The sequence below is a fragment of the Schistocerca cancellata genome, chromosome 4 (assembly GCF_023864275.1).
Source record: "Schistocerca cancellata isolate TAMUIC-IGC-003103 chromosome 4, iqSchCanc2.1, whole genome shotgun sequence".
In the NCBI taxonomy this organism is placed as follows: domain Eukaryota; kingdom Metazoa; phylum Arthropoda; class Insecta; order Orthoptera; family Acrididae; genus Schistocerca; species Schistocerca cancellata.
In genome coordinates, this window is record NC_064629.1 from 235,727,417 (window position 1) to 235,749,546 (window position 22,130).

General features: G+C 43.0%; 1 protein-coding gene across 2 annotated transcripts in view; it reads right to left on the bottom strand.

Moving 5' to 3' along the window:
- Positions 1 to 22,130, bottom strand: part of LOC126184544 (1-phosphatidylinositol 4,5-bisphosphate phosphodiesterase eta-2-like) — a 475,410-nt gene that overhangs the window by 98,800 nt on the left and 354,480 nt on the right. For both annotated transcript variants that reach the window (XM_049926959.1, XM_049926958.1), the window contains exons 4-5: positions 6,031 to 6,160; positions 5,822 to 5,937 (exon numbers count right to left, since the gene is read on the bottom strand). In XM_049926959.1, the coding sequence (XP_049782916.1) occupies positions 5,822 to 5,937; positions 6,031 to 6,160 (246 nt within the window). The remainder of the gene's footprint in view (positions 1 to 5,821; positions 5,938 to 6,030; positions 6,161 to 22,130) is intronic.

A 22,130-nucleotide genomic window follows, 5' to 3' on the forward strand; every position in this document is an offset into this window, starting at 1 on the left:
TCTTACCCATGTGGCATTAGACTTGATTCTGACTGATTTAGGCAACTGATCACAGGAGAATGTTAAAATCAATGGTTCATGATCAGTTAGGGCTCCATGGCAAGTCTGACGTCGTACACATCTCTAGAAAAATTTACTATAATATTATCTAAGCACGCCTTATCCCGTGTTGGTGTGTAATTTGTACATTGTAAATTTAGTGATCTTAAGATATTAAAAAACGTTCTAGTAACATGTTCATCACTGTTGGCCATTTCAATGTTGAAATCGCCACAGATAATTAGTTTTATGTTAGATTTTAGTATTTTCCTCATAAGCAGCTCAAATCTTTCGAAAAATGTGTTTACATCTCCTCCTGGTGATCTATATAAGCTAACAATTATAGTATTCTCTACGTTTGGTCTTATACAGCTAAATTCTCCATCTAGTTCTGCACAGTAAGAGCTAACATCTATTTTAGTAAACATTATACTATCTTTAACAAATATTAGGGCACCTCCATTCTTTCTTTCACTTCTACACATAATGTCTCCAACAGCATACCCCTGAGGAACAAAATATTGTACTTGATCGCATGTCAGCCAATGTTCTGAGATACAAACAACATCAACGTTTTCAATACTGCAAAAATGTTCTAATTGTAATACTTTGCTCCTAATGCAGCGAATGTTCGTTTGCATCACAGTAATAGATTTATCTTTATTGTTTATTGACTGAGAACACTCTCTCATTCGAATGTCGCTTTTAGCACCTAGTTCAAGTACAGGAGGTTTATTACCCGCCGATTCAGAGACTTTTATACTAAAAAATGACGTACATTCCAGGTATTACTCAAACCGCTACTTTCGTAGATCGTTTTATTCCGTGTGAGTCTTTTTTTTTAATTATTTCATTGACACGTTCGCACACAAACTTTTTCCCTTCATAGTTTAGGTGGTGCCCGTGTCTGGTGTGAAGGTTACGCTTAAGTTTACTTATATCGACCACAGCACAATTTGCGTATTCAGAGCACAGTTTCTTTATTTTAATATTCGTTCTTCGAATTTAGTTATTAACGCACGAACTATACATTAGATCGTGCCTATGAGGCACTGTAGCAACAACTGTATTCCTTGATTTATTTTTTTCTAGAAAGTTCTGAAGCACTTTTACGCAGACATCTGCTTCATTTTCCGCAACATCATTTGATCCCGTTATGCATACGACAAAGTCATTTTCTTGCGTGGATTTTGTTTGAATGCAAGCGTCTAAAACGTGTTTAGTTCCCGCTCCAGGTTTAACAAGACTGGTCACTGCTAAGTCTCGATTTATTTCTCGAAACATACTTGATAAATTCCTGCCATGGCTATCTGTTAGAAAAAGCACACTGTTCCTTTTACCTGTTGTTTCCCGTTTATCAACATTTTTCCCAGAGTGACCATTTGTTTTCAGCGCATTGTCTTTTGAATGGTCGGGATAATTTACACTGTCTTTAACACCGTCACTGGACTGCAGAACACCGTATTTGTTTTTATCCGTAAATGTAACTGCTGTTGCAAAGTTCGTTTTTATTTTTCCAGCTAAAGTTCTACCTTTGTGTCTCACTTCTGTCCACTCGGACGATTTGTGCCTTTTGTCAGGTGCCACTTCGGATGATTTGTTCTTCGACCGTAATTCCCGATTTTCATTCTTGAGTGTGGTGATTTCGCTTCGTAAAGTGTTGACTAAGAATTGTAGACCTGAAACTCGTTCTCTTAAATTTGTTATTTGGACGTTACAATTCTCGCACACTGCCTTTTTTAGTACATAACTGTAACTTTTACTCGTCTTAGGGTTACACACTTCTACACTCGCGGCCATATTGCAAGGGAAATTCTCTTACACTACTTTTTACCAGCACAGGTTTATGTTGAATACAATAATATTATGAAATTGTGTTTCTCATGATGTGCCAGTACTTAATGTCTAAATTTTTCAGACATTATTTTATACATACAATATTAAACACAACACTATGATATTAAGTAGTCACACTGTTCAGATGCCCATCTCATCATTCATGAATTTCTCAGATGAATAGTAGAATTTTTCCATTAGGAGATCACACAGTTTTCACTCCAATGAATCTGTCTCCATACTCAGTACATCTCTAGCCTTTAGGTTATTGAAGACTTTTATTATTATGTGCTGAGGCATCCGTTGGTAGTGTTTTAAATGATGTGTTGTAAGCATGACATTTTCTTTGTGTCTGATGTTGTACATATGTCTGAAATGGTTTTCTTTAGTTACCTCAGAATTGCTATGTTAAAAGATGATAATCTCAAATATGTACAATGCAGGGATGAGTAATATGTTTACATTCTTAAATAATGGGTGACATGATGTTCTTGGAGGGACACACATCTTTCTAACAATTCTTTTTTGCATTAGCAGGAGGGTCACACATCTTTCTAACAATTCTTTTATGCATTAGCAGGATTTGTGACATGTGGTTTGAATTCCCCCCAAAAAACTAAACAATATCTAATTATGAATTCAATATAACAATGGTACACCACTTTCCTGCTGCTTATGTCTGGTACACTAGACAGTATCTCCATTGCAAAAGCGGGGTTCTTTCATTTGGCAGCTAAATAATCTGTGCCCTTGCCAGCTTAAATTGTTGTCCGAGGACAGTTCCAAGAATCTGATAGACTGAGCTCCTTTCATAACTTGATTTTTATGTACAAAACTGGCGTCATTCATTTCTTATTGTTGGGTTTTAACTTGGAAAAAAAAAGAGAAAAAAACAGGGTCTTGGAAATATTAACTTTAAGTCCATTTTGTTGAAAACATGTATCTAAGCTATTTAGCATGTTTATTATGCCATCTAGAATTTCCCTCACATTTTCTTTTTCAATAAGTACTGAGGTATTACTGGGAAGCATGACTGGTCGGGCACAGATGTTCACAGGTAAATCATTTATGTAAAAGAGAAACAAGATTGGCCCAAAGATTGATTGTATCCTACAGAGAGGTATAATTTCTGGTATCAGATGTTATGATTACCCTTGGCTTCTGTCTGTCAGACGAGACCTGAGTTCCTCCACAGCATTTAGTCTGATGCTGTATCTGTCTAGTTTATGAAACAGCATGGATTGATTCACTGACTCGAATGCCTTTGTAAAGCCGCAGATGATCCCTGCCACTTTATTGCTTTTGTCCAATATAAGCTTTTTTCCATTACTTCCATTCATGGTGCTTTTCTCTTTTTGGAACCCATATTGGCTCTTGACAATAACATCATGTTTCACAATAAAATTAGTTATCAGGACTATAGTTATTTTTTCAAATGCTTTAGATAACACTCACAGGATATAGATGGAATGGTAATTTCTCATACCTCCCCTGGTCCTCTGCCTACTCAAGTACACAATGGAAGTTGGCTCACTCAAATGACTGATTAATCATTTAAAGATGGAGAGTGTGCTATTTCATTATACACAAATCTGATTACTTTGTGGGTATTTGATCCTGCCTTACAACATTTTGTTGTTTAAGAACAAAATAGCATTTTTTACATCTTTGGTTCAGTCTATTTGGGTCCATACCAAAGAAATATGCACTGTTTTAATAAGTAGTCAAGCCATCATTAGATTATGCTACATTTATTAGAAATTTATTAAAGCAATGAGCTATTTGAACAGGGTTCAAAATAGTGCTGTTGTTTTGTTTAATTTTTGAAATTTCCTGGAGGCAGCTGTTGTACCTAACTTAGATTTAATAACAGACCATACTGCTTTAGACTTATTCTTATAGCCTAAAATGAACGTATCATTTTAAATTCATTTGGCACTTTTAACAACACTTTTAAATACAACTTTGTAATTTCCACATAGCCAATAAACTCAAGATTTTTATTGTGTTTCAGGTTTTTATGTAGCTCTTGTTTTCTTGCAGTAGATATTTTTAAGCCTGGAGTAATCCAATTTACTTTTGGCTTTCCAGTGCCAGATCCTAGGTGGGAATGATTCATCGAATACCTTGAGAAAACTTGTTAAAAATTTATCAAAGTTCTCAGTACTTGATGCACTATTATCGATGGACCATTTTAATGCATCTATTTTTACACAGAACAGATTCAAGTTATTATTACAAAAGTTTCTTTTCGTAAAACCTTTCTTTTAATATTTGGTTTATTCATTCTTGGCAGCTGAATAAACAGTGCAGAATGATCAGTAATTCCTAAGTCTAAACAGAATTTGTTTTCACTGTCAAACATGCAACTTGTTTAGATATTGTCTATACAAGTGGTTGAACAAGCATTTTCTCTAGTGACTTCACAAAAATTTAATTTAAAACCAGTGTTCTGAATTAAGTCAATAAACTGGTTTGAGCTATTGTCATGACTTAATACATTTACATTGAAATCAGCTGCTATGATAATATTTTGCTTCCTTTCTTTCTTAAGTTTATCAAGAAGACACTAGAGTTTGGAGAAGAAAATTGTAGTTTCTGTACTTCCTGGAATTTTGTGAATTGATTTGACTATTGTGTTCATCTCTTTTTCATTCAACACAATGGTTTTCAGATGAGCACTCCTCATTTAATTAATCAAAATTTGTGTTTATTTTATAGTTTCAGCAGGTATCGAGAAGTATTCATGAGGCTTCATGGGATCTCTCTCTTATGCAAAAGCTGCTTGCTACATTGAAATGTTCCAGTTTATTTACAATTTTTATAGTTAATAGTTAATTAGCTAGCAGACAACTTTAATATTTTTGCTGTCATTGAGGATAACTTGCTCAATTTTGGTACTAGCTGTCTTTTCATGCAGTTAACAAATTGCTACTAATCTACAAAATGGACAGTAAAAAGCAAAAAATTAATTGAATCCCAGAAATAAAATTTGCAGCCATCCAAAGAATAGTTTCCTAAAATGATGAGGAGCAAAAACTGTTGCCTTAGACTGCATATTTTCTTTCTGTTCTATGCACTAAAATATTGCTGTGCAGAAATGACATACAAGCTGATGAAGTTAATGTGTGACAGAAATGAGGTGTGATAGTGAGCTGAGGATTTAATAATCACACAACCTGCTGGCAACTCATCGAAAAAAGAGAGAATTACAGCCATGTGACAGAACTTAAACACACTATGTTTATAGAAAACAACACAATGTTTCAGGCTAATTACGGTATCCAATACTATAAGACACATATAATCCTCAGAATGACTGCATCAGTTTAATGAAACTTCTGAAGGGATACAGACACTCAGAAATAAAAACGTTCAGCATACTGCCCCCTCTCCATTCAAATGCAGAAAAAGACATTTCAACTCACACACGTACACAAAGAAACTAGAAGTAATACACAGTTGGTGATTCTTTTTTTCCTACAACCTCTATGAATGAAGTAAGTCTTCAGAATTAATCTCAGTGAGCAGAAGATATTTGACTAGCATTTCAATGAATACTAGGTAATTACAGACCTTGTTCACAATACTGGTTTGTTTTGTTTATAACATTAACAATTTTATAGAAATTAAAATAAAGTTTTTATTAGAGTAGTGTGCTTGTCAAAATGAAAAGTGTGTGATATACAATATGAAAAGTAGTATTAGTCCTAATATTTGTCTGAGTGCTACTTAAAAAAATGTGGCCTATGTAATGTTACTTATGTGAGGTTATATTATATGTATAAGCTTTATTTATACTATTATAATGGCATGTACAGTAGAGGAGGGCATTTATACTTTTATTTTATTCCTTTGGTTAGTTTCACAGAATCTGCAGAATGTGGACACACAAGGAGAGAGATTTCTATGTTATGTTATTACTGAACACTTATGATGCACTCACCTAATAAATAATGGCTTCAGTTCTTCTCTTGACATGAGGCTGAAGAAGAAACCAACAAACTCCTCTGAATCTAAAACTTGTTCTCCATCTCGTAAGTTCTTGTTAGTATTGGCAATCTGGAAAAGTGAGAAGAGTGGTTTAGTATGAAACAGTGCTGAAGTTCACAGGAATCATTATAAACTGCAGTAAAGTGTGCCAACTAATTATACCTCAAATTTTTTCTTTACTTCTGATTTCACCATCTTCACATTCAGCTGCTTTAAAAGTCTCAGACATTCTTCAAAGTTCAAGCTACCATTTTCATCTTCATCTGCCTCTTGAAATTGTTGTTTTAACCACCTAGGAGACAAAAAAATGTGAGTTCCTATAGATTCATACAAATCAACCATAGAGTCTAGGCATAATACACTAGACTGACATTAGCACTAATATATATTTGCACAATTTTCATGTCTAAGGTTGATGTGCAGTATTACTTTAAGGGCTGCATAGAGTCACCATTAAATGGAACAAAATTGAAATTTCTTTGTATAACAGTCAGGAAAAACAACTGATCAGAAATGATGCCATACCTCATATCTCATGAATTTGCATCAAATATTATAAAATAAAATTTCAAAAACTCAAGCTTAGAATCATGTCTCCTGAATCTAAACTGTTAAATCTAAACAAGACAGCACTGACAGGTTTTTTTCTTTAGTCTTCAATAGCGAGGGCAGAAATACAATAACTAATGAACTGAGTAAAACCATTCCTACTGCATTTGCCCTACCTTTTCATATCTCTTACTTGATGCAACAAATTCATGCAACTTTGAGTACAAACTTGCATATAGAGGTATAAACAAGGAGAGCACTGAAAGAATAGGAGACAAACTAAAACATAAAATTGCCTGATATACTCCTAATTACAAGTGAGAAATGTATTACTGGCAATGAGTGCTTCTCTACATTCATATCAACCATAAAAATTAACTTGGAAAACAGTTGTCTTCTATTATAAAAGATGCCACACTAGCAATATACACAAACCACAACATGCAAAGAAATGGTACAGCCCATGATTAAATAAAATTAGCATACTTCAATTTATGCTTAAAGATAGAATTTCTAATTGGAATGCAAACAAGAAGAATTAAAAATTTACAAGTCTGAAACTGGAGGAGTGAAGGCAAACCAAATAGGGAAACCATCTTAAATCTCAGTAATAAATGTACAGGAGTCCAGAACATTAAAAAAGAGGGAACAGACACAGTAAGGCACAAAATGCTATCCCAATTGACTGTAATGCTCTCTGTTGTATTTTAGTCTCTCTTGTAATGTAAAATAATGGTACAACTAATCAAAATATCCACGGGTATGCTGCCGGTCTATAGTGTCCAACGGGCACAATATTTCGGCGATCAAACATGTCGCCATCATCAGGTGAACTGACGGACTGAGCTCCTGTGAACGTGCCGGCACGGAGATCCGTACGCTATGGCTGCTCAGAGGGAACTGGGTTTGGTCGCTCGCTCGCTAGTAAATCACGGACCTCCTCAGTCCGGAGATGGTGGAGGCTAAGCAGCGGTGCTGCTGTTCCTCCTTAACTCCTCTATCTTCGAATTTGGTCCCCTAGTTTCTTGAATCTTCCCCTGGGAGCACCTCTGACTAGAGAGGCGCTCTATGTGGCCTATCGGCGTCCTAGTAAGTCTACGAATTCAGGATTTCGTAGACAGAATTGGATGATATCCTCCTTGGTCATGTTGTCTCCGAGCTTTCCGATCTCCTGGAATTCCCGGTAAGCTGGGTGCTGTGCTATTTCCGGACGCACTTCCCCGGGCGTCGCGCCCAGTTCTGCGGCTGCAAAGATGTATTCCCAGTCCGCGGGCGTGAAGACAGGGTGGTGGTTGATGATGTTGAGGTCCTTCCTCGATACCAGTCCTCTGAGGGCCTTGTTGCTCCTGACTGGTCCATAGGGCTGGTGAGGAAGGGCCGGTTTCGTCCTGTCTGGTGGCGTGAAAGGATAGGGGTTGTCTAGGTGCGGGTATGACCCGTCACGAAGAGACGCGGCGACCTTCTGCAGCACTGGCTGCACGCTGCTCACCTTGGGGAGCGGCAGCCATTCCGCCTCCGCTGCAGCAAGTGGTGGTGTCTCGGTGTGCGCCTCTTCGTCGTGTGCCCGCGGCTCGACCTCCCCGACGGGAGGGAGAGCAGGCTGCTCCACCTCAATGTCCATGGGAGCCACTTCGACGCCCGTCTCGTCAACTGGCGGCGCAGGTGGCTCCGTCTGGGTGGAGGCATCGACCCCCACTGGCCGACTCGCAGTGGAGCTGGCGTTGGGGGTGGACGTCTTCTTGAGGACCCGCAGCTCCTCACGCAGCTGTTGCAGCTGGCGGTGAACAGCCACGAGTTCCTCCCTCATGGCGGCCCTTTCGGCCGCAAGGGCAGTGTGGAAGACGGCCAGTGCGTCGTCCGTGGTGGCTTCGCGACGGCATGGTCCACCATCCCCGCGGGAGCGGGGGGGTGGGACGTCCGTCTCGACGCCAGGTACCTCTGCAGGGCGTGGGGCGGCCATCTTGCTTCTGTAGCCCCGCACGTAGGCGCAGCTGCGCGAGTTTGCGGCGTGGGCACCGCCGCAATTCACGCACTTGGCAGCCGCGTCGCGGGGCTTGGTACAGTTGCGTGTGTCGTGTGCCTCGGCACACTTTAGACACGCTAGTGTGCCCCTGCACACTTTGGCGATGTGCCCCATCCTTTGGCACTTGAAGCATTGCTGCTCAGTGCGCGGCTTCCGCTTGTGGCGCCGACTGCGTCCGCGGTCCTTCCCGATCGCATCGACCAGGAGTTCCAGCGCGGCCGCAATCTTGCTGCCCTTCCTGCGTCCAGTCATGTTCGTTCGTCTGCGTGTAGACATGCGTGCGCGCCGGCTTCTTCTGCTGCCTCGTGTGCAACGTGCCTGCGCGCTCCGTCCGCAGTCTCCAACGGCCGCCGAACGACTCTCTGCTGCTGGGTTTGGTCGCGGCGGCGGCCGATTTAAATACCCTCCGCCCGCGGCGCGCTCCCTCCGCCGTCCGCGCCCAGCGCCACGGTCGCGCGGTGGAACAGATTGCGACGGCGTCTGAGATGACGTCGGTGTGATGGCTCTGTCCGCCGTGGTCGTCACAACTATACGTCTGCTCGATTTACTCTTGATTAACCCGATCGCTGGTTCCCAAGCCTTGCTAAGATTATAGCCACAGTCCCGGTTTATGAGGTCGTCATTGGTGCGAATTTCGATGGCCTCTCTAACAACGCTGTCCCAGTATCTCGACGTCTGTACCAGAATCCTCGTGCGGTCACAGTTGAAAGCCTGATAACTGCAATCCATAATGTTTGGCAAAAGGGAGTAACCACCTGTGTTACACATATAGACTAGGCAATGATTCTGAGAGTGGCTCACATGATATTGTTACAGAAAAGCTAGGATATAACGGTGCTGTTGGTAAGCCACTTCAGTTAATGAGTTTTATCTAAATATCAGGCAACCATTAGTATACATTAACAATGGGAGATCAAAATCCATGAAAATAAACAGAGTAATCCCACAGGTATCTGTACTTGAGCCATTTTCCTTTATTGTTTATATTAATGATCTCTGAAACTATATGGTCTGCAGAAATGTTCTTTATGCTAATGATACGACATTTCTCACATCAGGTGAGAATCTGCAAGTAGTTTAAGAGATAGCTGAGAGAAGCAGCCATTGGTGTAAAGCTAAGCAGCTGTGAGCAATTGAGTTAAAAACATGGAAATTAATTTTAGTCTAATGACACAAAGAAAATAGCTGATGTGTAAAGTTATTGGGTCTCATAAGAGACAAAATACTCGAAAGGAGTGACTGTACAAGAAATGTAAGTGGTAAAATTGCACATGTACTTCTTCTGTTATATAAAGAAGAAGCTCTTTTAGCAAATATTTACTGCTCCTTTCTTAGTATGTCTTCTTTCACTCATGGCTGCAGAGTGTGATTCTGTTATAAGGATATTAATCAGGGCTAAACTATGTATTCAGATGGCAGAAAAAGCCGTCATATGTATCATAGAACTGAGTGTAAAAGTAATACTGTGTAGAAATGATAAAGATGACTCTTCTAAGGATTTACATGAGTATTATCTCTGGCATTTCAATAAATATTTTCGGTTTCATTCATGAAACATGTTGATGGAGTCAAGCCAAACAAATACTGCTCATCAAGTCTTTTATGCTACTCCCAGTTACCAAAATGCACCTGATGACTCTTCAGAAAGACATAGTGTGTGTATTTGTTTGTTTCTGTCTGTTTGTGTGTGTGTGTGTGTGTGTGTGTGTGTGTGTGTGTGTGTGTGTAAATATATATTTTACCCAACCCTGAGGATAGGATCTGTGGAAGGCTGTATTATGTCCACTGTTGGACATTAAAGTAATATATCAGTAAACTTTATATACATACAACAAAATGTCAGACATATTTTACAGTACAATAGTATTAGACAACTATTCTACTTTGTTACTCACATAATCTTACAAACTTTACTACTCTGATTGCATATGTTAATTTAGAGAGATGGGAGTTTAAAGATGTGCAGGAGAGTCCCATGTTCGATTTTCTTACAGGCAAAAGCCTAGAAACTTTGTCACAGTGACATTCTGAATATTATGGCTGTTCATGTGAATTGCTGGTTTTTCCACATATTTATTTTGCTGGGGGTGAAAATGCAGAGTAACCCTTTTTTGTGGTTTAAGATAAGGCTGTTCCTGTACAGCCATTGTGAAACTTGATCTGTGATGACACCTACAGTGATCTTTAAGTGGTAAGATCTTTACTATTTTTCACTTCAATAAGTAGACTGGTATTATCTGCAAATAGTACTAATTCCACACAGTTAACACACAAGAGGAGATCACTAATTCATGAGGGCAGATTGTTAATGTATACTAGAAAAAGAAATGGTCCTAAGGCAGAGCCCTATGATAGACTATGAAAGGTAGTTCTGTGTATAGTGTGTCTGTGTTGGACTTCTGCAACATGAGATCGATTAATTAAGTAGGATTTCAGACACTCATTTGAAACCACTCACACACCTTAACAATCAAGTTGTTTTAAACAAAACTAAATGATCTAGAACATCAAAGGCCTTTGTTAAACCTAAGAAAATACGTGAATTTTTGAAGTGACTGTCTATTGCACTTAAGATGTGGTTGACAAAATGGAAGCTATCAGTCTCAATGGAACCACGGTGGCATCCTGATATTTTATTATTCTGGCGGAAATTTTTTTTTAGCCAAGGTAGGAAGAGTCGTCCTATAATCCCTGAAAAACCAGGCAGCATTGCTAGAAGTCTATAATTTTACATTTTCTGGAAGTCAACTTTCTTATAAAGAGGTATGACTTTAGCAGTTTTTAGCAGATCTGGGAAAGTGCCCTGTGACAGTGAAGACCTGCAAATGTCTGACAATGGTGTGAGAATAATGTTCGTTAATAGTTTTATTATATAATCAATGATCTCATCAACATCTGCTGACTTATTATTTTTTAATGAGCTTATGATTTTTTTAGCTCATCTTGATTAGCAGTACTGAAGAACATGCTATTTTGTTGATATCGAAGTTTGCAAGTGCCTGGGTGGGTTCTTCACATGCAATTTACCAATTTTTGTCATAAAACAATTTGCAGTTGTAGCAAAGTACAAACTGGACAAATCAGCAACTAAATATGAGTCAGTATTGAGGCTGTCATTATGGGACAGAGCAATATTCTTATGAATTTCCTTTTTCCCAGTAAGTTTCTGCATAGCTTTCCATTACACCTTAGTCTTGTTTGACAGTTCCCTGATATATTGGTCATTTTCTCTTAATTTAGCTCCTTTTATAACCTGCTTCAGAACTGATTTATATATTTTTTTAAATAGCCAAAATTCTGGACCACTGTTTATTTTTGAAAGTTTAAATAAAGCTCTCTTCCTGTTACAGGAGACCCTAATTCCTGCTGTAACTCAAGTTTTTGGTTTGTTATCGTTTTTGCACTTCAATTTCTTTTGGGGGAAGGCTTTTTGAAAACATTCACTGCATTTTTTATGAAATGATAGGACCTGTCACTTGTTTCAGATTTACTAAGAGCATTACCCCACGAATCATTAGATGTTGTTGTTGTGGTCTTCAGTCCAAAGACTGGTTTGATGCAGCTCTCCATGCTACTCTATCCTGTGCAAGCCTCTTCATCTCTGAGTAACTACTGCAACCTACATCCTTTTGAATCTGCTTAGTGTATTCATCTCTTGGTCTCCCTCTATGATTTTTATCCTCCATGCTTCCCTCCAATACTAAACGGGTGATCTCTTGATGCCTCAGAACATGACCTACCAGCCGGTCCCTTCTTCTATTCAAGTTGTACCACAAATTTCTCTTCTTCCCTATTCTATTCAGTACCTCCTCATTAGTTACGTGATCTACCCATCTAATCTGCAGCATTCTTCTGTAGCACCACATTTCAAAAGCTTCTTTTCTAGTCTTGTATAAACTGTTTCGCTTCCATACATGCCTACACTCCACACAAATACTTTCAGAAAAGACTTCCTGACACTTAAATCTATACTCAATGTTAACAAATTTCTCTTTTTCACAAATGTTTTCTTGCCATTGCCAGTCTACGTTTTATATCCTCCCTACTTCAACCATCAGCAGTGTTTTGCTTCCCAAATAACAAAACTCATCTACTACTTTAAGTGTCTCATTTTCTAATCTAATTCCCTTAGCATCACCTGATTTAATTCTACTACATTCCATTATCCTCATTTTGCTTTTGTTGATGTTCATCTTTTATCCACCTTTCAAGATGCTGTCCATTCTGTTCAACTGCTCTTCCAAGATCTTTGCTGTCTCTGACAGAATTACAATGTCATTGGCAAACCTCAAAGTTTTTATTTCTGCTCCCTGGACTTCAATTTCTATTCCAAATTTTTCTTTTGTTTGCTTTACTGCTTGCTCAATACACAGATTGTCTGCCCCAGGTATCTGAGTGGTCAGCATGACGGGATGTCATACCTAACGGCCAGGATTCAATTCCCGGCTGGGTCGGAGATTCTCTCCGCTCAGGGACTGGGTGTTGTGTTGTCCTTATCATCATCATTTCAACCCCATTGACACGCAAGTCACCGAAGTGGTGTCAACTTGAAAGACTTGCACCAGGCGAACGGTCTAACCGATGAGAGGCCCTAGCCACATGGGATTTCCAATATACAGATTAAATACTATGGGGATAGGCTACAGCCCTGTCTCACTCCCTTCTCAACCACTTCTTCCCTATTGTGCCCCTTGACTGTTATAACTGCCATCTGGTTTCTGCACAAATTACAAATAGCCTTTCACTCTCTGTATTTTTCCCCTGACACCTTCAGATTTTGAAAAAGAGTATTCTAGTCAACTTTGTCAAAGGCTTTCTCTAAGTCCACAAATGTGTATAAACATAGGTTTGCCTTTCCTTAACCTATCTTCTAAGATCAGTCGTAGGGTCAGTATTGTCTCACGTGTTTCTATATTTCTACAGAATCTAAAGTGATCTTCCCCAAGGTCAGGGTCTATCAGTTTTTCCATTTGTCTGTAAAGAATTTGTGTTAGTATTTTGCAGCCATGACTTATTAAACTGACAGTTTAGTAATTTTCACTTCTGTCAGCACCTGATTTATTTCGAATTGGAATTATTATATTCTTCTTGAAGTCTGAGGGTATTTCGCATGTCTCGTACATCTTGCTCACCAGATGGAAGAGTTTAGTCATGGCTAGCTCTCCTAAGACTATCAGTAGGTCTAACGGAATGTTTTCTACACACATCAAAAAAAGCTTTGCATCACCTCAGTTCTGAGAGTTCCAGAACCTGTACAGGAAATTGGAATAGAGATCAACATAAACATCATTTCTGCCCTTTTCATTGCTCATGAAAACCACACATTGCATGTTGTACCACTATACAGCGAGATCTTCAGAGGTGGTGGTCCAGATTGTTGTACACACCAGTACCTCTAATACCTGGTAGCACGTCCTCTTGGAGTGATGCATGCCTGTATTCATCATGGCATACTATCCACAAATTTATCGAGGCACTGTTGGTCCAGATTGTTCCACTCCTCGACGGCAATTTGGCATAGATCCCACAGAGTGGTTGGTGGGTCACATCGTCCATAAACAGCCCTTTTCAATCTATCCCAGGCATGTTCAATAGGGTTCATGTCTGGAGAACATGCTGGCCACTCTAGTCGAGCAATGTCATTATCCTAAAGGAAGTGATTCACAAGATGTGGACGATGGGGGCATGAATTGTCATCCATGAAGACGAATGTCTCGCCGATATGCTGATATGCTGACAATATGGTTGCACTATCAGTTGGAGGATGGCATTTACGTATCGTACAGCCGTTACGGTGCCTTCCATGACCCCCAGTGCCGTATGTTGGCACCACATGATGCCACTCCAAAACAGCAGGGAACCTCCACCTTGTTGCACTTGCTATAAAGTGTGTCTATGGCGTTCAGGCTGACTGGGTTGCCTCCAAACACGTCTCAGATGATTGTCTGGTTGAAGGCATATGCGACACTCATCAGTGAAGAGAACATTATGCTAATCCTGAACAGTCCATTTGGCATGCTGTTGGGCCCATCTGTAATGTGCTGCATGGTGTTGTGGCTGCAATGATGGACCTTGCCAGGGACGTTGGGAGTGAAGTTGTGCATCATGCAGCCTATTGCGCACAGTTTGAGCAGTTACATGACATCCTGTGGCTGCACAAAAAGCATTATTCAACACGGTGGTGTTGATGTCAGGGTTCCTCCAAGTCAAAATCCATAGGTAGTGGTCATCCACTGCAGTAGTAACCCTTGGTCGGCCTGAGCAAGGCATGTCATCAACAGTTCCTGTCTCTCTGTATATCTTCCATGTCTGAACAACATCGCTTTGGTTCACTCTGAGACACCTGAACATTTCCCCTGTTGAGAGCCCTTCCTGGCACAAAGTAACAATGTGGACATGATTGAACTGCGGTATTGACCATCTAGGCATGGTTGAACTACAACAACACGAGCAGTGAACCTCCTTCCTGGTGGAATGACTGGAACTGATCGATGCCGGACCGCCTCCATCTAACAGGGGCTGCTCATGCATGGTTCTTTACATCTTTGGGCGGGTTTAGTGACATCTCTGAAAAGTCAAAGGGGCTGTGTTGTGATACAATATCCACAGTCAACGTCTGTTTTTAGGAGTTCTGGGAACCGGGGTCATGCAAAACTTTTTTTGGTGAGTGTACTTCCGGGGCCTTGTTTCGACTTAGGTCTTTCTCTGCTCTGTCAAATTCTTCACTGAGTATCATATCTCCCATTTCAACTTCATCTATGTGCTCTTTTATTTCCATAATATTCCCCTCACGTACATCTCCCTTGTATAGTTAGCAAATGCAAAAAAATTTCTATATTTAGCTCGATGAAGATCCTCCTATATACAATATATCAATTCACATATGGAGGGCAGTTGAGGGACACAGTAAGAAGCTGTGCCCGATGATCTCTATATCCCATGCTTAATATCTGAGCTGAGTACCTATCTACATTTACTAAAACTTTGTCAAGCAGAGTGGCACTAGTATTTGTAACACAGGTTAGTGAGTTTATTTTTACATGGAGGTTGCGACTCTTGATGAGATTACAAAAGTTCTCTCTTTGTGTACTATTACTTTAAAAAATTGATATTAAAATCACCACACAACACTACAGTTCAATCATGACTTCTGAGTCTACTTACAGCAAGATCAAGATACTTAAACAAAATCATTTATACTGCTGTTAGTGATCTATAAATGCACAAAATTAATACTTTCAGTACAGTTAATTCCGTGGCTGTAACCTCAAACACCTTCTCTTTTGCAGTTTTACAGAGCCTGGAATCTTATAATTAAGGTTTTGTTCAGCATATATAAACCTTCCTCCACGCTTTGATATACACTCCTGGAAATGGAAAAAAGAACACATTGACACCAGTGTGTCAGACCCACCATACTTGCTCCGGACACTGCGAGAGGGCTGTACAAGCAATGATCACACGCACGGCACAGCGGACACACCAGGAACCGCGGTGTTGGCCGTCGAATGGCGCTAGCTGCGCAGCATTTGTGCACCGTCGCCGTCAGTGTCAGCCAGTTTGCCGTGGCATACGGAGCTCCATCGCAGTCTTTAACACTGGTAGCATGCCGCGACAGCGTGGACGTGAACCGTATGTGCAGCTGACGGACTTTGAGCGAGGGCGTATAGTGGGCATGCGGGAGGCCGGGTGGACGTACCGCCGAATTGCTCAACACGTGGGGCGTGAGGTCTCCACAGTACATCGATGTTGTCGCCAGTGGTCGGCGGAAGGTGCACGTGCCCGTCGACCTGGGACCGGACCGCAGCGACGCACGGATGCACGCCAAGACCGTAGGATCCTACGCAGTGCCGTAGGGGACCGCACCGCCACTTCCCAGCAAATTAGGGACACTGTTGCTCCTGGGGTATCGGCGAGGACCATTCGCAACCGTCTCCATGAAGCTGGGCTACGGTCCCGCACACCGTTAGGCCGTCTTCCGCTCACGCCCCAACATCGTGCAGCCCGCCTCCAGTGGTGTCGCGACAGGCGTGAATGGAGGGACGAATGGAGACGTGTCGTCTTCAGCGATGAGAGTCGCTTCTGCCTTGGTGCCAATGATGGTCGTATGCGTGTTTGGCGCCGTGCAGGTGAGCGCCACAATCAGGACTGCATACGACCGAGGCACACAGGGCCAACACCCGGCATCATGGTGTGGGGAGCGATCTCCTACACTGGCCGTACACCACTGGTGATCGTCGAGGGGACACTGAATAGTGCACGGTACATCGAAACCGTCATCGAACCCATCGTTCTACCATTCCTAGACCGGCAAGGGAACTTGCTGTTCCAACAGGACAATGCACGTCCGCATGTATCCCGTGCCACCCAACGTGCTCTAGAAGGTGTAAGTCAACTACCCTGGCCAGCAAGATCTCCGGATCTGTCCCCCATTGAGCATGTTTGGGACTGGATGAAGCGTCGTCTCACGCGGTCTGCACGTCCAGCACGAACGCTGGTCCAACTGAGGCGCTAGGTGGAAATGGCATGGCAAGCCGTTCCACAGGACTACATCCAGCATCTCTACGATCGTCTCCATGGGAGAATAGCAGCCTGCATTGCTGCGAAAGGTGGATATACACTGTACTAGTGCCGACATTGTGCATGCTCTGTTGCCTGTGTCTATGTGCCTGTGGTTCTGTCAGTGTGATCATGTGATGTATCTGACCCCAGGAATGTGTCAATAAAGTTTCCCCTTCCTGGGACAATGAATTCACGGTGTTCTTATTTCAATTTCTAGGAGTGTAGTTCTGCAAATGGAACTTGTACACTGGAAGTTCTCAATTTTTGGGTTTTGTCATTGCACAGCCAATGTTCACACATGCATAAAACTGAAACATCTCTCCAGTCATTGGTAAGGTGAACACTATGTTCATGAAGGTTATTTGGCAGTGATTGGACTTTGTGATGAGCTAATTTTAGAACATAATTGTAATTTCGTTTTATTTCATCGCCTGTGGATGATGGTGAATCTGAATCAACTATTTTGTTTCCTAAGCCTTGTACAGTGTGTTAACTGTAAGACGGCAGAGTTGTGAGGGGAGTGCGGGGAGAGGAGGAAGCAAGCATTGGCTGGCGAGGGTGAGCAGCCGGCGGGGGCGGGGGGGGGGGGACAAGGCACGCCTACCAGTTGCAGTGCTGGCACTACTAATTGCGCGTCATGCTTACACGAAAGCAGACGAAAGGCTCTCAATTACACTGGACACTGACGCTACTCATTAAGCTTTTTTTTTTTTTTTTTTTTTTTTCGGAGTCCGTAGTGTTCTTATGGACCTCCGCCAGCACATACCGTCATACTTAAATATTGCCAGTACAAGGGCACAGGTTATCTATATAAGACATGCTCCCTCTGTCAGTCTACGGAGCATCTACGCGTGGAATGCCCGCACAGGCGCCTTGTGCAACTGCCGCGGGAACGCACTGAAGGTGACAACCTTTTGCCTCTTCTCAGCGAGATAGTGGCGGGTGCTGCCCACCGAACCGCTGAGAGAACTGACGAATCGACCCCGGGTCCGTCAGGAGAGGTGAAAACGGTACCTAGTGCATCTGTTGACAGCCCTACTGAGATTGTTTCGGACCAGACGCCCGTAGTGGCAGTACCGCCGGCGGCGCCTAGTGCGCCTGCTGTGGCCAGATGGAGGTAGTTCTTCCTACCCCACTCCCACCGGCAGATGACCATGTGGACGCTAAGCCCCCCCGGCGTCGTCACAGGCGCAAGAAGGCGAGAGCCGAGAACAGCAGGCGGAGGAGGAGGGCGTAATACGTCCTCTTCCTGTGAGCAGCAGTGAGGCTGAATCTCAGGCCTCATCAGTTACACGCTCTGTTTCCGCTGACCGCTCGGACGGTATGCGGAAAACTGCTCGCCAATTAGAGGCGCTCATTAGTTCATCACGAGATCGGGGAGCAGTCCCCGCAAAGCGTAAAAATGAAAAGGGCAGCGAACAGCCGCTGCAGCGCACTCGCACCCTCTCACATACTGAGCCGTCTGCGCCGCCTGGTTCGGACTATCCCGCCGATGGGCGAGGACTAAACTGGGCTGACGACGAAGACGACGAAATGCGTGATTGAGTGGGCTCGTTCCCACATGAGCTGTCTGGTATTTGTCTTTAACATCCGGGGTGATGTAGCAGGGTTACAGTTTCGATATTTACACACTTGCTTACATACGACCATGGCCTCATCTGACGTTACTTTCTCTGTGTTGCTTTCTTATGCCTGAAATCGACCGTCCGCCGGGAGCCCTCTCCCTTTTAACAGTAAATATCAACTCCATCTCCAACCCAGTAAAATTACGCTCTCTGAAGGACTTTCTGCGCCTTGGTGCATTTGATGTTGTTTTTCTCCAGGAGGTTTGTGCCCCCTTTCTCTCTGACCTGGTTGGTTATGAGGCACTACACAGGGTGATTCAAAAAGAATACCACAACTTTAAAAATGTGTATTTAATGAAAGAAACATAATATAACCTTCTGTTATACATCATTACAAAGAGTATTTAAAAAGGTTTTTTTTCACTCAAAAACAAGTTCAGAGATGTTCAATATGGCCCTCTCCAGACACTCGAGCAATATCAACACGATACTCCAACTCGTTCCACACTCTCTGTAGCATATCAGACGTAACAGTTTGGATAGCTGCTGTTATTTCTCGTTTCAAATCATCAATGGTGGCTGGGAGAGGTGGCCGAAACACCATATCCTTAACATACCCCCATAAGAAAAAATCGCAGGGGGTAAGATCAGGGCTTCTTGGAGGCCAGTGATGAAGTGCTCTGTCACGGGCTGCCTGGCGGCCGATCCATCGCCTCAGGTAGTTGACGTTCAGGTAGTTACGGACAGATAAGTGCCAATGTGGTGGCGCTCCATCCTGCTGAAATATGAATTGTTGTGCTTCTTGTTCGAGCTGAGGGAACAGCCAATTCTCTAACATCTCCAGATACTGTAGTCCAGTTACAGTAGCACCTTGAAAGAAAAAGGGACCAAAAACACCCATTCTCTGTAAACTGTTTATACCAACGTTTAATACACCACCTATCAGGAGGTTTAACACCATATTTCGTTCGAAATGCACGCTGAACAACTGTCGTCGATTCACTTCTGCCGTACTCAATAACACAAAAAGCTTTCTGTTGAGCGGTCGCCATCTTAGCATCAACTGACGCTGACGCCTAGTCAACAGCGCCTCATGCGAACAAATGTACAACTAAATGAAACTTTATAGCTCCCTTAATTCGCCGACAGATAGTGCTTAGCTCTGCCTTTTGTCGTTGCAGAGTTTTAAATTCCTAAAGTTGTGGTATTCTTTTTGAATCACCCTGTATAACATCGACCCTGACGCCAGGCGGGGCACTGCTTTGCTATACAGATCAGAGTTAACTCCATCCGATGTTACAAAACTACCCAATGGTCGCGTTCTTGCATGTATCATTCGGGATGTACCTTTTATTAACGTCTATGCTCCTTCAGTAGCTAATAACAGGCATGACAGAACAACACTTTTTCCGTCAGATACCACCCCTTTCTTGACAGCTCGTCGTCTTATCGTGTTTGGCGGAGATTTCAACTGTGTGGTAGCCGATGCTGATCAGGTCCCAACGCCTATGAGGTGTGAAGCACTCGCTTCACTCCTTCAGGCGGCTGACCTTAATGATACGTGGCGCCACTTTCATCCCGCCCACACACAATTTACTCACACATACCCCACTGGGGCAAGCCGTATTGACCGTGTTTATGTCTCTGCTGCTTTGATTGCTGCCCTTTGTGCCGTCCAAGTCATTCCCGTGGCCTTTAGTGACCACTGTGCATACTCTTGCTCCTTGCATATCACGGGTCCAACCCCGGTTCCTCGGGGCACCTATTGGAAGATGAATACACTTCATCTCCCAACGCCCGAACTTCGCACTCTTGTCACGAAAACATGGCGGGATTGCATCGCTACTGCATCGAAGTACCCTACCACTGTGGTTTGGTGGCTCCGCTGTGCGAAGCCGCGGCTGCGACGTGTTATCCAGCAACATAGTCGCGAAGTCGCACACTGGAAGCGTAGCACACTAGACTTCTATCAACAATGTCTAAATGATGCACTAACCCTTCCTGCTAACAGGTATGACCAGCTACGCATGCGCCTCAACAAAATTAAAGAGACAATCCTTCGCTTCTCTCGGGAGAAGGCAGAGGGGATGGTGGTGAGGTGCCGTTCCGCATCCCTGATTGAGGGCGAGAGGCCATCCATCTATCACCTAGCCTCTGAAAGGAATCATGCAAAGAAGAACACCATTCTACGCCTTAAAACAGACGATGGTACGCGCCTCACAGACCGTCGTGAAGTCCTCAAACACCTAACAGACCATTATACGCACCTCTTCCAGGATGTTGAGTTAGACGTCGGCGCCCAACGAGCACTTATCGGTGGGGTCCCGACTTCATTGGATAGTGGAGACCGCGACTGTTTGACCGAGCCACTCACACTCGCTGACCTCACATCTGTCCTCCGTGCCTGTCCGGGACAAAAATCACCTGGCCTCGACGGTCTCCCTTATGAATTTTACCAACAATTTTGGGACCTGTTAGGAGACCGCTTCTGCAAAATGTGCGAGGAAATTTTTGCTGGTTGCGAGCTACCCGCCGATTTTCTAGCTGGTCGTATTGCCCTTATTCCAAAGGTCACAGGTCACTGTCGGGCTAAAGAACTACGTCCCATCACCGTTCTTAACACTGGTTATAAGTTGGTGGCACGAAGCGTGGCTTCAGGTCTTAAACAGGTAATGAATAAGGTACTTTGTCCCACTCAATCATGTGGCGTTTCGAATCGAACCATCTTCACCGCCGCTTCTATATACCGTGATGCTGTCTTACTCACCGCCGACGCTCGAACCCCGGCTGCAATTCTTTCCCTAGATTTCGCCGGTGCCTTCGATAGGGTCTCCCATCTATACCTGCTGGCCGTTATGTCGCGGATGGGTTTCGGGGAGCGCTTCATAAGAGTCATCCGGCACTTCTTGGAAGGAGCAAATTCCACAATCGTTTTGAACGGCTGCAGATCACGACCAATTGCCATCAGACGATCAGTTTTGTTCGCTTTGGCGCTGGACCCCATGCTGCGTGACATCGGACGGATGGTCGATGGTGTCGCTTTCCCAGGCTTCACATTCCGCAGTGCGGCATACGCGGATGATGTCGGTGTGTTTGTAGCAAACGCCAGGGACATCGATTCAGTTCGCCGAGTCCTCAACGTTTATGAACGAGCATCCGGTGCCATGTTAAATTCCAACAAAACGGTGCTAATCCCCAGGACCACGATCATTGACCATCGAACGCCCACGGTACCGGATTGTGGGGGAACAACGTATCTTGGGCCTTGAGGTGACTGCCTGTCCGCAGCGCATGTTAACACTCACGTGGAGGCGAATTCTCACGCGCATCAGAGGACTTTGCGTGAGTCACGCTGATCGACGACTCGACCTCCATCAACGAATCCAACTGATTAATACTTACATCCTATCACGGGCATGGTATGTAGCACAACTCCTTACGCTACCGAAACAAACCGGCAGAGCCATCTCACAAACAGTATATTGGCTATTGTGGCGGCATGCACTATTCAAAGTTAATGCGCAGACATGTACACTGACAAAGGTCGATGGTGGCCTTGGACT